Genomic DNA, 12,811 nt, shown 5'->3' with positions numbered 1-12,811 from the left:
AGCTACTTGGGAGGCGGAGGCAGGAGACTCGCTTGAGCCCAGGAGTTGGAGGTTGCTGTGAGCTGTGATGCCATGTACTCTACCCAGGGGGACAGCTTGAGGCTCTGTCTCAAAAAAAAAAAAAAAAAAGAGAGATACTAACATGTGGTAAAGTTATATGGCTTGTGTCTTAAAGCTTTATGTTTCTTCTTTAGCGGAGGTAGTGATAAATACTAAGTGGCAAGAAGAGAAGGAGCAGCAATAGAATATATATGAGAGTTGGAGGCCTGAATAATCTGCCAACTGGGTAATTGACCTCTAAGCAATAAAAAATTGGCTGTGATTTCATGCATTACTATTGAGCTTTGTTTAGATTTAACTTTTTGTTCACTACTGATTTAAATAAGTTTGAGGTGAAATGCTCTATCTCATTTCTAAACTCTTAGCCATTCAGTTGTCTCTCATTGTGAACTCATGAGATTCAAACATAATAAAACAGTAATGAGAAGTTAAAAATCAGGGCTAGAAAAAAAGTATATATTTTAAACCTGCAGTCTTCTAAATGGGAGAAAAGCAATTACAAGAGGTTTAGAGAATCAATAGAAATTGATGTTTTATACCAAAGAAAACTTAATACTTTGAGTCCTGTCCTCCCTGCCATCACTATACACAAAAGAAATCGATAGGTCCAGAAACATAAGCTATCAAAGATTTACTTCTAGTATATTTTATTTTACTTTGTTTTTAAAATAAGAATGAATGATGCTTACAGATTTAAAAATAACTGTATGGTTTCTAGCTGGTTACGTAAGACGTTTTAAAAGTCCTTTCCACTAGGAAGATATGTAGTTCCGTTTTAAAAAATTGTTAGCAAACTTTGTTAGACCATACTTGATAAATTTCACATCTCCTATCTACTCTCTTGGCTCTAACAGTAGACATAATCAAGGGTTTGCAATGGGGAACTGAGTATAGGGATTGTTCAAGCCAGTGAACACAGAAGTTAAGTAGGGGATTTTGAAGTGGAGCATGAAAAATTTGAACTTGAAGCTTAGTTTGGAGTGTTAAAGAAAGTGTTACATGGCTGGAGTAGTGAGATTTTCTGTGGGTAAAGTTCATTAGAGCAGATGCTTCCATAGGAACAAAGTGATTTCTATGTCCAGCTCTGTCAGTGCTTTTTTTCCCAATGGTAAATGTATGGCCAGTGTTTACTTGAAAGCAGACATCTAAGGCATACCCAAATTTTGTGAAACCTACTAACAGTCTTCCAGGCGAGTACAAAAGATTTTGTAAGTGCCAGAGCTGTTAGTAGAATATAATTTATCAATGGTTATTAATTAAAAAGAAGCCATTTAGTTAGTGCCAATAGCTCAGTGGGTAGGGTGCCAGGCACATACACCCAGGCTGGCGGATTCGAGCCTGGACTGGCTAAAACAACAATGACAACTACAACAACAAAAAAAAATAGCCAGGCATTGTGGCAGTCACCTGTGACTAGTCCCAGCTACTTGGGAAGTTGAGGCAAGAGAATCACTTAAGCCCAAGAGTTTGAGGTTGCTGTGAGCTGTGATGCCACGGCATTCTACTCAGGGCAACAATTTGAGACTGTCTCAAAAAAAAAAAAAAAAAAAAAAAGGAACCATTTATATGCTGTTCATAGCTAGCTCTCTGTAACACCACTTCTTTCCTATTCAAAAAACAAACCTGAATTTAGTTGAATGAAAGTAATACTATGGGGATAACTTTGAATTAATTCTGAGTCCTTAAAAATAATTTACAACATTGTGTATTATAAATTATTTGACATGCTTAAAATGTGATTATTGTATACCACTGTGTTGGGTTACTGCTTAAGAGCAGTGTTTTCTTGCTTCTACTGTAATGTAGTCAGTATGACGAATAATCCTACGTGACAGATTATTTCTCTTGGTAGGGAAATGATGTTTATTATAGTATGATAACTGTTTAATAACAGTTGTCAAGGATGTCTTCCTGTGTACAGAGTGTAGATGACCATTCCTCTATGCATAGAGAACTGGAGGTGACGAGGAGAGACAAGCCACAGTAGAGTAACAGTTCTTTTTTCATGCCACAGGACACATTTCCCTTTACCTCTGTGTCCCTCAAGCATCTTCTCTAAAAATCAATTAAAAAATACTCAAGACCCCCTAACTGTTCCAAACCAAGAACATAGAATTTATGTGGCGAGACCAAGGAGCCAAGATAAGTAAAGGAGTGATCTTGACTTTAAATGATGAGTTAAGATGTCTTTTCAGAGAAAATAATAGAAATAATTTATCTGAGGACACGATTCTGTTCCCTCCTTGGACTATCACTTCCCATCACTAAAGCTATTCCTTAACTTGATTTCATTTCATGTAACAGGGATTTCTTAAGATTATAGAATTTGACAGCAAGGAAGGACTCTAAAGATCATCTGTGTATCTCCCTTATTTTTACATTTCTACAGGTTATCTTTGTAACATTGTAAATGTCTTGTTTATCTTTGAATCCTTTGTATATAAGTAGAACCTAGAAGGTATTTTATAAATATTTGTTAAAATAGCTTAAATAACTTAATCTTTGTTAATGAGCCTAAATACTAATAAAGTCTAATAGTTCTTAATCTTAGAGATTAAATGTTATCACTGATTATTTTTTACTTGATGCTTTTTTTAACCAGATTTGCATCTGCTGGTGATGATGGAATTGTAGTTGTATGGAATGCCGAGGTGTGTATTGATTATATGTGGATTATATAATAAAGATAGGACTGTATGGTGGAGTATTCATTCATAAATACTCTCTAGGGATATATTGCATATCAGTATAATTATTTGAAACTAATATGTGAAAAGGGCTACTTAGGTTAAATCTATTTATTAATAAAATAAGGATCAATATTTCATAATAAAGAGGAAAGTTTTTTAATTATGAATTTTTCTTGGGAAACAATGCCAAGTTATGAAAATAAAAATTTTAATTTTATTGAACAAAATTTAGGTTCTCAGTAACTATGCACTGACTTCCAAAATGAATCATGTTGGTTTTTGTGAGAGGCACAATTTTTCTTTCAACATTATATGATAACATAACATTTGTTTTATGTTTGACTTGATTTTAATAGTAATGTAACAAAAGGCCTATTTAAAAATGAGGCTCGGCGCCTATAGCTCAACCAGCTAAGACGCCAGCCACGTACACCCAAGGTGGCAGGTTCGAATCCCCAGCCCAGACCCGCCAAACAACAATGACAGCTGCAACCAAAAAATAGCCGGGCGTTGTGGCGGGCGCCTGTGGTCCCAGCTACTTGGGAGGCGGAGGCAGGAGACTTGCTTGAGCCCAGGAGTTGGAGGTTGCTGTGAGCTGTGATGCCATGGCACTCTACCCAGAGGGACAGCTTGAGGCTCTGTCTCAAAAAAAAGATGTCTATTTAAAAATGAATATTTCAGGCCTCACCAGGTTTCTTTAGGCCTTTCTTCCTGATGCTTTGTTACTCAGAGTATTCTCTTCTAAAGTATTTCTTTTCCTCTCACCCTTATTTTTGATTGTTAATCTGGTCTAACTCTGTAAGGTTCTTATTTTTTAGTGGCTTTGACTATAATTTAAGCAGTTTTTAACCACTGCTTTTGTTACATTCATGAAATCATGCAATTTTGGAGAGTTACACAATTTATATTTTATGTTTTATTTTCATATATTTACTATTTGGGAAATTAGCAAGAGACTGATGGACAGAAACATTGGGTGAGTGGGGATAGATGTGGGCATTAAACAGAGATGGAGCAGAGACCTAACATTATAGGTGGTTGATAATCAGTGGAGGTACTTACACATGTACGCATACACACATGTTGTTACGCTTTTATTTCCTTTCAAAGTCCTATGACTATAGAGACTTTTTAGGTAATAAGGAGTCACTATTTTTTCTCTACAGTTGAAGTTACTGATTTTTTTTGTTTAAGTCACACAATTATATTGTTAAAACCGTGGGAAAGAATACTCCTTAAGTTTTCTATAAAAATATGCTAAAAATTAGCATTTTCTATTAGAAAATAAAATTATGTGACTTCTTTTAGAACTTCGTTAGATTATATTTGATTGCTTAAGCTAAATTATAAATTCTGAATGAGCAATTTTAAATGGCATGTCTATGTATCTTCTACATGGTGATTGTATTGTCATTTATGATGATTTAAGCTGTGAGAAATGAGCCCATTAACATTTTTATTGGTGTTTCAGACAGGAGAACAACTTTTGGAACTCAATGGACACACCCAAAAGATAACAGCTATTATTACATTTACTTCTTTGGAATCTTGTGAAGAAAAAAATCAACTCATCTTGACAGCCTCTGCAGATAAAACAGTTGTTATATCCTTAAATCTGGAAGAAAGCGAAATAGCTACAGTGACCCACGGAGCCACTGTATTCATTATTAGTCTTTAGCCTCTCAGGGCTTACCTGTGCATTTCTATTTCAGTAAAAATGATTTTGTTCTAGTCTTTATAAGATACTTCTTAAAAGTATTAGGCTTCGGAAAAGTATCAGGCTGGAAACGACAGGTTAAGGCTTGTTATTGATGGAAGCCCCCTGACTAGAGCTGTTCTTTCCAGAGTTGTTGTTATATTGAATTGTATAAAATGTAAGAAATAAGAGAATCTGGGCTTTGAAATATTTACCCTGTTATCTCTATTTGCTTTTCGATTTAGGGAAACAAAGATGAGTTGGACTGGAGAATAATTTACTTTTTTTTCTCTTCATAGTACAGTAAAAGAAACCAATGGCCCCAAACACGACATGCTTTTGAGTATCTGAGTCTGGCAGAAAAGAGAGTTATCATCTGCCCAGTGTTTCAAACTAATATTCTGTATTAAAAAACAATTTTATAAAAGTAAAATTATTTTTCATTTCCCCATTCTTTTAGGTAAAAAGTTATGATAGAATAGCAGTAGTGAAGTTTTTCCAAGGGCTTCTGTGTGCTGCCAGGCATTGTTCTAAGTGTTTTACATGTATCAACCCATTTAATCCTTAAAATAACCCTTTAAGAGAAGAATTTTTAATTATCGTCATTTATAGATGAGAAAATAAAGGCACAGAGAGGCTAAGTAACCTCCCATAACCACAGTGAGATTAGGGCAGATCTGGCAGCCAGCCCAACTGTGAAGTCAGAGCTATGATACTGCCTTCAGAAAGTATTTTCTGTAAACAAATTAAACCCTTTAATATCTATATGAGGAACTGAATTTGTGAAGGCCAGAGCTTAAGTGCTGTGGATAACTGAAGTCTTTCACTATTAATATTTTTTGAAAAAGGTGTCATCAGATTAGCTTTAAGGAAAGTCTATGCTTACCTGAAAGTTTTAAGCATTAGTGATGTTAAGTTTTAGAGTAAGCCCCAAAGGGCTTACTTTATAACACACTTTGAGTTCATTAGCTGAAGTGGTTTCTGAACAGATTGCCTATAGGTGAAAAAATGCCAAGACAAGATTTAAGTGGAGATCAACTGTTCATATAACATTCACTCAGATGTTTAGGGCACAGTAGCTTTATCACTGCTGTTCTGATATAGAGGCAAGTATTAATTTATTGAAAAAAGTTTTCTTTTTCTTTTTGTATCAGTAGTATCTCTGCAAAAATAGAATTTTCCTTTTTTTATCAGTAGAATCTCTGCTAAAATAGAATTTAAAATACTTTCTTTACTAGAGCATTCCTAAGACACTATAATAATTTTTGAGCCAATTACTAAAATTACCATTACAGTACAGAGGGTAGTAGCAGGGACAGTATCAGTATAAATTGTACCTATAAATGATAGTATAGAATCTTTTCCTTTGCTGAATAAATCTTTTCCTTTTCTTATTGAGAAAAAAGGCTGCTTACTTGGCAGTTTCTTTTACCCAGGATGAAGTCTAAATTTATTCTGCTTGGGCCTTCAATACATATAGAACATCCGTAATCCAAAAATTGGAAATGCAAAATGCCCCCAAATCCAAAATTTTTGAATGCCAACATGACACCACAAATGGAAAATTCCACACTTGACTTGTTATGACAGTTGTCCTCAAAACTTTGTTCCATGTGCAGAATCACTAAACATATTGTCTAAAATTACCTTCAGGCTATGTATATAAGGTGTATAGGAAACAAATGAGTTCTGTGTGTAGACTTAGGTCTCATTCCCAAGATATCTCATTATGTGTATGCAAGTATTCCAAAACATCTAAACAGGTCCAACATCCAAAACACTTTTGGTCCCAGGCATTTTGGATAAAGGATACTGAACCTGTATATTTCATGATTCAGTGCTGAAGGTAGATTTTTAAGTTTTTTTCAAATGGTAGCCTTAAGAGCTCAAGTTACTGAATAGTGAACATTTAGCTGTCAACTAGTAAAATAAGTAAAAGGCTGTGAGCTAATACTAGAAGTGTAGCAATTTTAAGACCAGAAAACAAAGTCTACTTACAGGTGGCATTTTTTATATGTTAGAAGTTGTTAAGTGAGAGAGATATATAAAATAATTAATTCTCATATCAGGCTTCATTTAAAAAACAAAACACAGATAAATGGTCCTGACCTAGGATGGTTTGACTCAAAATTTTTAAATTTACAATAGTATAAAAAGCATTGTGCATTAAAAAGATAATTTTTTTTTGGGACAAAGTCTCACTTTGTCCCCCTTGGCAGACTGCCATGGTGTCATGGCGTCATAGCTCACAGCAACCTCAAACTCTTGGGCTCAAGTGATTCTCTTGCGTCAGCTTTCCGAGTAGCTTGGACTATAGGAACCTGCTGCCTGGCTTTTTTTTTGAGACAAGGTCTTGCTCTGGCTCAGGCTGGTCTTGAACTTGTGAGTTCAGGCAGTCTACCTGCCTCTACCTCCCAGAGTGCTAGGATTAGAGGCATGAGCCACCGGCCAAACCAAGATAATGAATTTTGAATTGTGATCTTTTCCTGGGCTAGTCATATATGGGACAATGCTCTCTCCTACTACTGGGCAGGAGCAGCAGTGAACTGCAGCTCCCAGTCAGAGGAGTGTTCCTGAAGGCAAACCCCTGGTACTCCATAGTGCACTGTGTTGCCAGGCAATTCTGCCAACTGTAGGCTAGTGTGAGGGTTCTGAGTACATTTAAGGTAGGCTAGGTTAAAAGCTATGATATTTGATAGGTTAGGTGTATTAAGTGCATTTTCAACTTACATTTTCTACTTAACAGTGGGTTTATCAAGACAAGTTGAGGTGCATTTGTATAATTAAAAATTACAGATGGCATTGGATATGATAGTGGTTAACCGATTTGTGAAATTAGTTTTAATTTTTAATACATACATATACCTGTGTGTTTTCAGACATGATGTAAAATGTATTTATCATCATAGGAAATGGTATAATACATTTGAAAATCATTATGCTCTGTAAGTCCAAACTTTGGACTTTTTATGATTAGGCCCTCTAATTATGTTAAATTGGGGTATATACAGGTAATAGTAATACACTGTTAGTGTCTTCTCTGAATTGGAATAACAGTAATAGATGAGGCTGTGCACAATTCAGGGAGCTTTCAGTAATGGATGTGATGGTTTTTAGTAGAAATATTTCATATTTATCAGATTATGGTAGGCTATTCTGGAGAAAAAACTTTATAAACAGATGCAGTATTAAATGCCTGTAAAGAGTTAGTACTTCAGACCATTCATGCTCTTGCAATTCTCAAATAATTTGATAGGAAAGTTTATGTCAGACTTATTTTAGATCATAAGCCTGCTCTACTTTCTTTAGGCGTGATCCTCACCATACGAATTAATTTCTGTGGTAGTTTAAACACTATTTTAGGTTTTATTTAAATATTTTTCTAACTAAATGTTTAATATTTATGATTTTGTTCTTAATTAGAAAAGTTACAATTAAGATTTAGGAATTATTTCTTAACATAAATTTAGGTATGGGACAGTAACAGTGGCAGACAAGTTCGGAGACTGTCATGCTTCCACTCTACAGTAAAGGTAAAATCTTAAGCAAATATGAGTTTTTGTCGTAATCTATTTTTGTCTCAGACAAATGGTTTAATAAGTTAAATGAAATTACTTTTGTAGGTCTAAAAATTATTTCTTTGAAACACACCTACAGTCATTTGGTTCTTCTAAGACTAGATTTTTGCATATCATTAGGTACAAGAATGTTTGAATTTGAAATTAGAGTAGGGGATAATCCCTATAGCAAGATAAGGAAAATGTGTATTTTTAACAAGTAAATCTGGGAAGAGCTATTACTTGCAGATTGACTATGATAGTAGCTGGTCTATTTTCTTCATACTTTCTTTTTTTTTTTTGAGACGAAGCCTCAAGCTATCCCCCTGGGTAGAGTGCCATGGCATCACGCTCACAGAAACCTCCAACTCCTGGGCTGAAGCGAGTCTCCTGTCTCAGCCTCCCAAGTAGCTGGGACCACAGGCGCCCGCCACAACGCCTGGCCATTTTTTGGTTGCAGCCATTATTGTTGTTTGGTGGGCCCAGGCTGGATTCGAACCCACCACCTTAGGTGTATGTGGCTGGCGCGTTAGCCGCTTGAGCCACAGGCGCCGAGCCTTTTCTTCATACTTTCAACTAAAAATATAGAATTATTTGTTCCTTGATCTTTGCCTTCTCTAAGGTCCTAAATACAAGACATGTCAGTTATTTCCAGAATTAAAGATCTTCCATACATATGGCTAATTGGCTGCTATTGTTAGGTTCATTCATTTAACAAGCAAATTTTTTTCGTTGTTGTTGAGACAGTGTCTCTCAGTTGCCCAGGCTGGGGCACAGTGGCGTACTCATAGCTCCCTGCAGCCTCAAACAACTGGGCTCAAGTAAACCTCCTCCCTCAGCCTCTGTAGTAGCTAGGACTACAGGCATGTGCCACCATGGTTGGCTAAATTTTAGTATTTTTGTAGAGAACAGGGTCTCTCTGTGTTGCCCAGGCTACTCATGAACTCTTTGCTTCAACTCTTGATCCTCCTGCCTCAACCTCTGAAAGTGCTAGGATTATAGGTGTGAGCCACTATGCCCATTTACAAGCAAATATTAATTGGGGCTTCTTATTATATGACAGGAACTCTGCTACATAATAGAAAAACAACCATATATAAGACTTCGTTGCTTATGATCCCCACATAACTACCTTAAATGTTCTGTGATTGAAAACCACATTTTGTAATGTCAGCAAGTTTGCGAAAAGATACTAGTAAGATGGAATGTTCTCTCATTTGCTTTAAGGGTAATGGATTTCCATACCGGAATTAAAACTACTTTTTTCTTTTTTCCTTTTTAATGTGAAAGAATCATGTGTGCCAGTAGTCTAGGTAGTTCACTTTTTTCCCTAAAAGGTAGCATCTCTGGTAGCTACCTTATGGTACTATGCTGTTCTAAATATCAATTTGATAAAATTTCTAGGGAAGAAAGTATCACATACTATATGCTTACTATCTAATTTAACAGTGGGTTTTAAGGAGTCATTAGCATATTGACATGACCAAAATCTGTACATTCCTTTGGAAATATTCTTGCTATCTGAAAAACTGACTAATTAAGTTTCAAATGCAAATGTCATACACAAGTTGGACAGAGGGTGAGAAAAACTTTAATGTAGGTCACTACAGAAGTTTTAAGACAGACTGTGTTATGGTCCATGATTTCACTTCCAAGAAACACAGTCCACAGCTTCCTTTCTGACCTGTGCAAATTTCAGCTTGCTCAGCTTCTTGGTGTTGCTGGGAGGGCTTCATTTTGTTTCCATCTATTCGGATTTTATGTTTCTTGATATATCTTTGTGTATCTCAACTTTCATAATGACCTGTGTATTTGGGGAAAATTCCTTGGGTAAATAATTTCATGACTTGATTATAGGAACTGGTCAATAAAAAAAAATTATTCCAATATGGTGGACATTTCACCAGATTCACCAACATGGTGAAAGTAGTTTTTAAAGGGGTTTTTTTTTTTTTTTTTTTTTTTTTTTGAGGTGGAGCCTCAAGCTATCCCCCTGGGTAGAGTGCCATGGCATCATGCTCACAGCAACCTCCAACTCCTGGGCTGAAGTGAGTCTCCTGCCTCAGCCTCCCAAGTAGCTGGGACTACAGGCGCCCGCCACAATGCCTGGCCATTTTTTGGTTGCAGCCATCATTGTTGTTTGGTGGGCCCGGGCTGGGGATTCGAACCCGCCACCTTAGGTGTATGTGGCTGGTGCCTTAGCCGCTTGAGCCTTTAAAGGGGTTTTACTATAACATTAATCAGCTAGATAATTGTATTTGTTTATTCCAGCTATAATCCTGTTTCTCATAAAAAAATGTTAAAAAACATCATTGCACTCACTTCAGTTAAGTGTTTTAGTTTTTCTTGAATAGATAATTTATCAAAGGAATTCAGATTCCCAGTATGAAAAATAGTATTATTTATTTTTCAAACTAGTCAAGTTTTTTTGGTAAGGGTTGATGTTAGCAAGGAGATAGTGAAACTGGCATATTTATTGCTTGTTGAGATTATAAATTGATATCATCTTCCTGGAAGGTAGTTTGGAATTATGAATGAATCTAAAAAGTAATGATATAGCCATTAATCCAGGGATTCTTCTAGAAAACTCTTTAAAAGAAATAATCAGAAACCTAGGTAGAGATTTATAAATAGAAATGTATACTACAAATATATTTTATAAAATAGGTGATTGAAAATGTCCTAAATGTCTTTTTAGAGGAAAATAGTTAAATTACAGTAGATGTATAAGCTAAAATGGCATTTCAGAAGAATATAAAAGCCAAGTGGAAAATGCTAGTGATAAATTGTTAAGTGACTAAAGCAGTATATCATCCTCCACAAAATGTTAGCAAACCAAATTCAGCAACATGGAAAAACCATTACCAAGTTAAGATTCATCCCAGAATTTGAGCTTAGTTTAACATCTGAAAATCAACCAATGAAATGCACCATAGTAAGAATAAAGAACTAACCCAGGTGGTCATCTTAATAGATGCAGAGAAAGCATTTGACAGACTCCAACACCCTCTTATGATAAAAACAAGGAATAGAGAGAACCCCCTCAGCCTAAAAAAGGACATTTATGAAAACCCCACAGGTAACATCATATTAATAGTAAAAGATTGACTGAATACTTTCTCTGTAAGACCAGGAACAAGATAAGGATGTCTGCTCTCGCCAGGTGAGTTCAGCATTGTACTAGAGGTTTTAGCCAGGGTAACTGGGCAGTAAAAAAGAAATAAATGAGATCCATATTGGAAAGGGAGAAATAAGACTACTTCTATTCACAAATGACATGATCTTGTATATAGAAAATTCTAAGTCCAAAACAAAATTCTTAGGACTAATAAATTGGTAAGGTTTCAGGATAAAATTTCAATATAAAGAACTCAGTTGTATTCTTATATACTAGCAATGGATATTCCAAAAATGAAACTAAGTAATCATTCCATTACTGTAGCATCCAAAAGAATAAAACACTTAGAAATAAATTTAAAGAAATAGGAGATTTGTACATCAAAAACTATAAAACATTGTTGAAAGAAAGATCTTAAATAAATGAAAAAACATTCCCTGTTTGTGAATTAAATTTAATATTATTAAGATTGCAATATTACCCAAATTGATCTTTAGATAGAACGCAGTATCAAAATTACAGCTGGCTTTTTTGTTTTTTTGCAGAAATTGACAAACTGATCCTAAAATTCATAGAATGCAAGAGACCTAGAATATCCAAAACAATCTTGAAAAAGTAGTAGAACAAAGTTGCAGGCTCTACACTAGCCAATTTCAAAACTTAATGTGAAGCTGCAGTAATCTGGACAGTGTGGTACAGCTATAATGATAGACATATAGATCAATGGAATAGAATTGAGGGTCCAGAAATAAAACTTCACCTATATGTCCAATTGATTTTTGACAAGGGTGCCAAGACCTTTAAATGGGAGAAAGAATAGTCTGTTTAAAAATTGATGCTGGCTTAACTAGATACCCACATAAAAATAATGAAATTATATCTCCACCTCGTGTCATATGCAAAAATTAACTCAAAATAGACCTGAGGGCTGGGCACGGTGGCTCATACCTGTAATTCTAGCACTCTGGGAGGCCGAGGTGGGTGGATTGCCTGAGCTCACAGGTTGGAGACCAGCCTGAGCAAGAGTGAGACCCCATCTCTAAAAATAGTTGGGCACCGTGTTGTGCACCAGTAGTCTCAGCTACTTGGGAGGCTGAGGCAAGAGAATCACTTGTGCCCAGGATTTTGAGGTTGCTGTGAGCTATGATGCCATAGCACTCTACCAAGGGTGACAAAGTGAGACTCTGTCTCAAAAAAATAAAAATAAAAAACTGGACCTAAGATTCAAATATAAGAGCTGAAATCATAAAACTCTTAGAAGAAATGTAGGAGTAAATCTTTGTGACTTTGGGTTAAGTATCTTAAAACATCTAAAGCAATCCTTTCTAATTTAATGAAGAATTTATTTTTTATTTTCTGTGTGTGAGTTATATGCAACTCATATGGCACTAAAATAAATTTACACTATGCCGCATGAGTTGTATATGACTCATGGGATACTATTGAATTTGTTTCTGTGAATTGAGTCTTTTTTGTCATCCCTTAAGTACAGTATTTAGTTGTGTCTGGAGTGGACCTTGAGTGGTCCTAGACAATGACTCTGAATGACACCCCTTCTTATGTGCAACAACGCCATGTCACCACTTACTGTCATTAATTTCGTTCAAAGAGCTGCTGGGCAAACATTTGAGGGGAAATGTACAATTGGAAGTTGTAATAGGAGAACACAGTCTAGCAGGTGTGGCAAGCT

At 35.6% G+C, this 12,811-nt stretch overlaps 1 protein-coding gene across 1 annotated transcript in view; it reads left to right on the top strand.

Moving 5' to 3' along the window:
* The window catches only part of WDR41 (WD repeat domain 41), a 43,888-nt gene that overhangs the window by 13,947 nt on the left and 17,130 nt on the right, over positions 1-12,811 (top strand). The window contains exons 3-5 of the mRNA XM_023510940.1: positions 2,663-2,711; positions 4,222-4,353; positions 7,917-7,979. Of these exons, the coding sequence (XP_023366708.1) occupies positions 2,663-2,711; positions 4,222-4,353; positions 7,917-7,979 (244 nt within the window). The remainder of the gene's footprint in view (positions 1-2,662; positions 2,712-4,221; positions 4,354-7,916; positions 7,980-12,811) is intronic.

Source organism: Otolemur garnettii, unplaced genomic scaffold (genome assembly GCF_000181295.1).
Source record: "Otolemur garnettii isolate 467f Iridium unplaced genomic scaffold, OtoGar3 scaffold00017, whole genome shotgun sequence".
NCBI lineage: Eukaryota > Metazoa > Chordata > Mammalia > Primates > Galagidae > Otolemur > Otolemur garnettii.
Note: the sequence above shows the minus strand (reverse complement) of the source record. Positions and strands in the feature narration are given on the sequence as shown.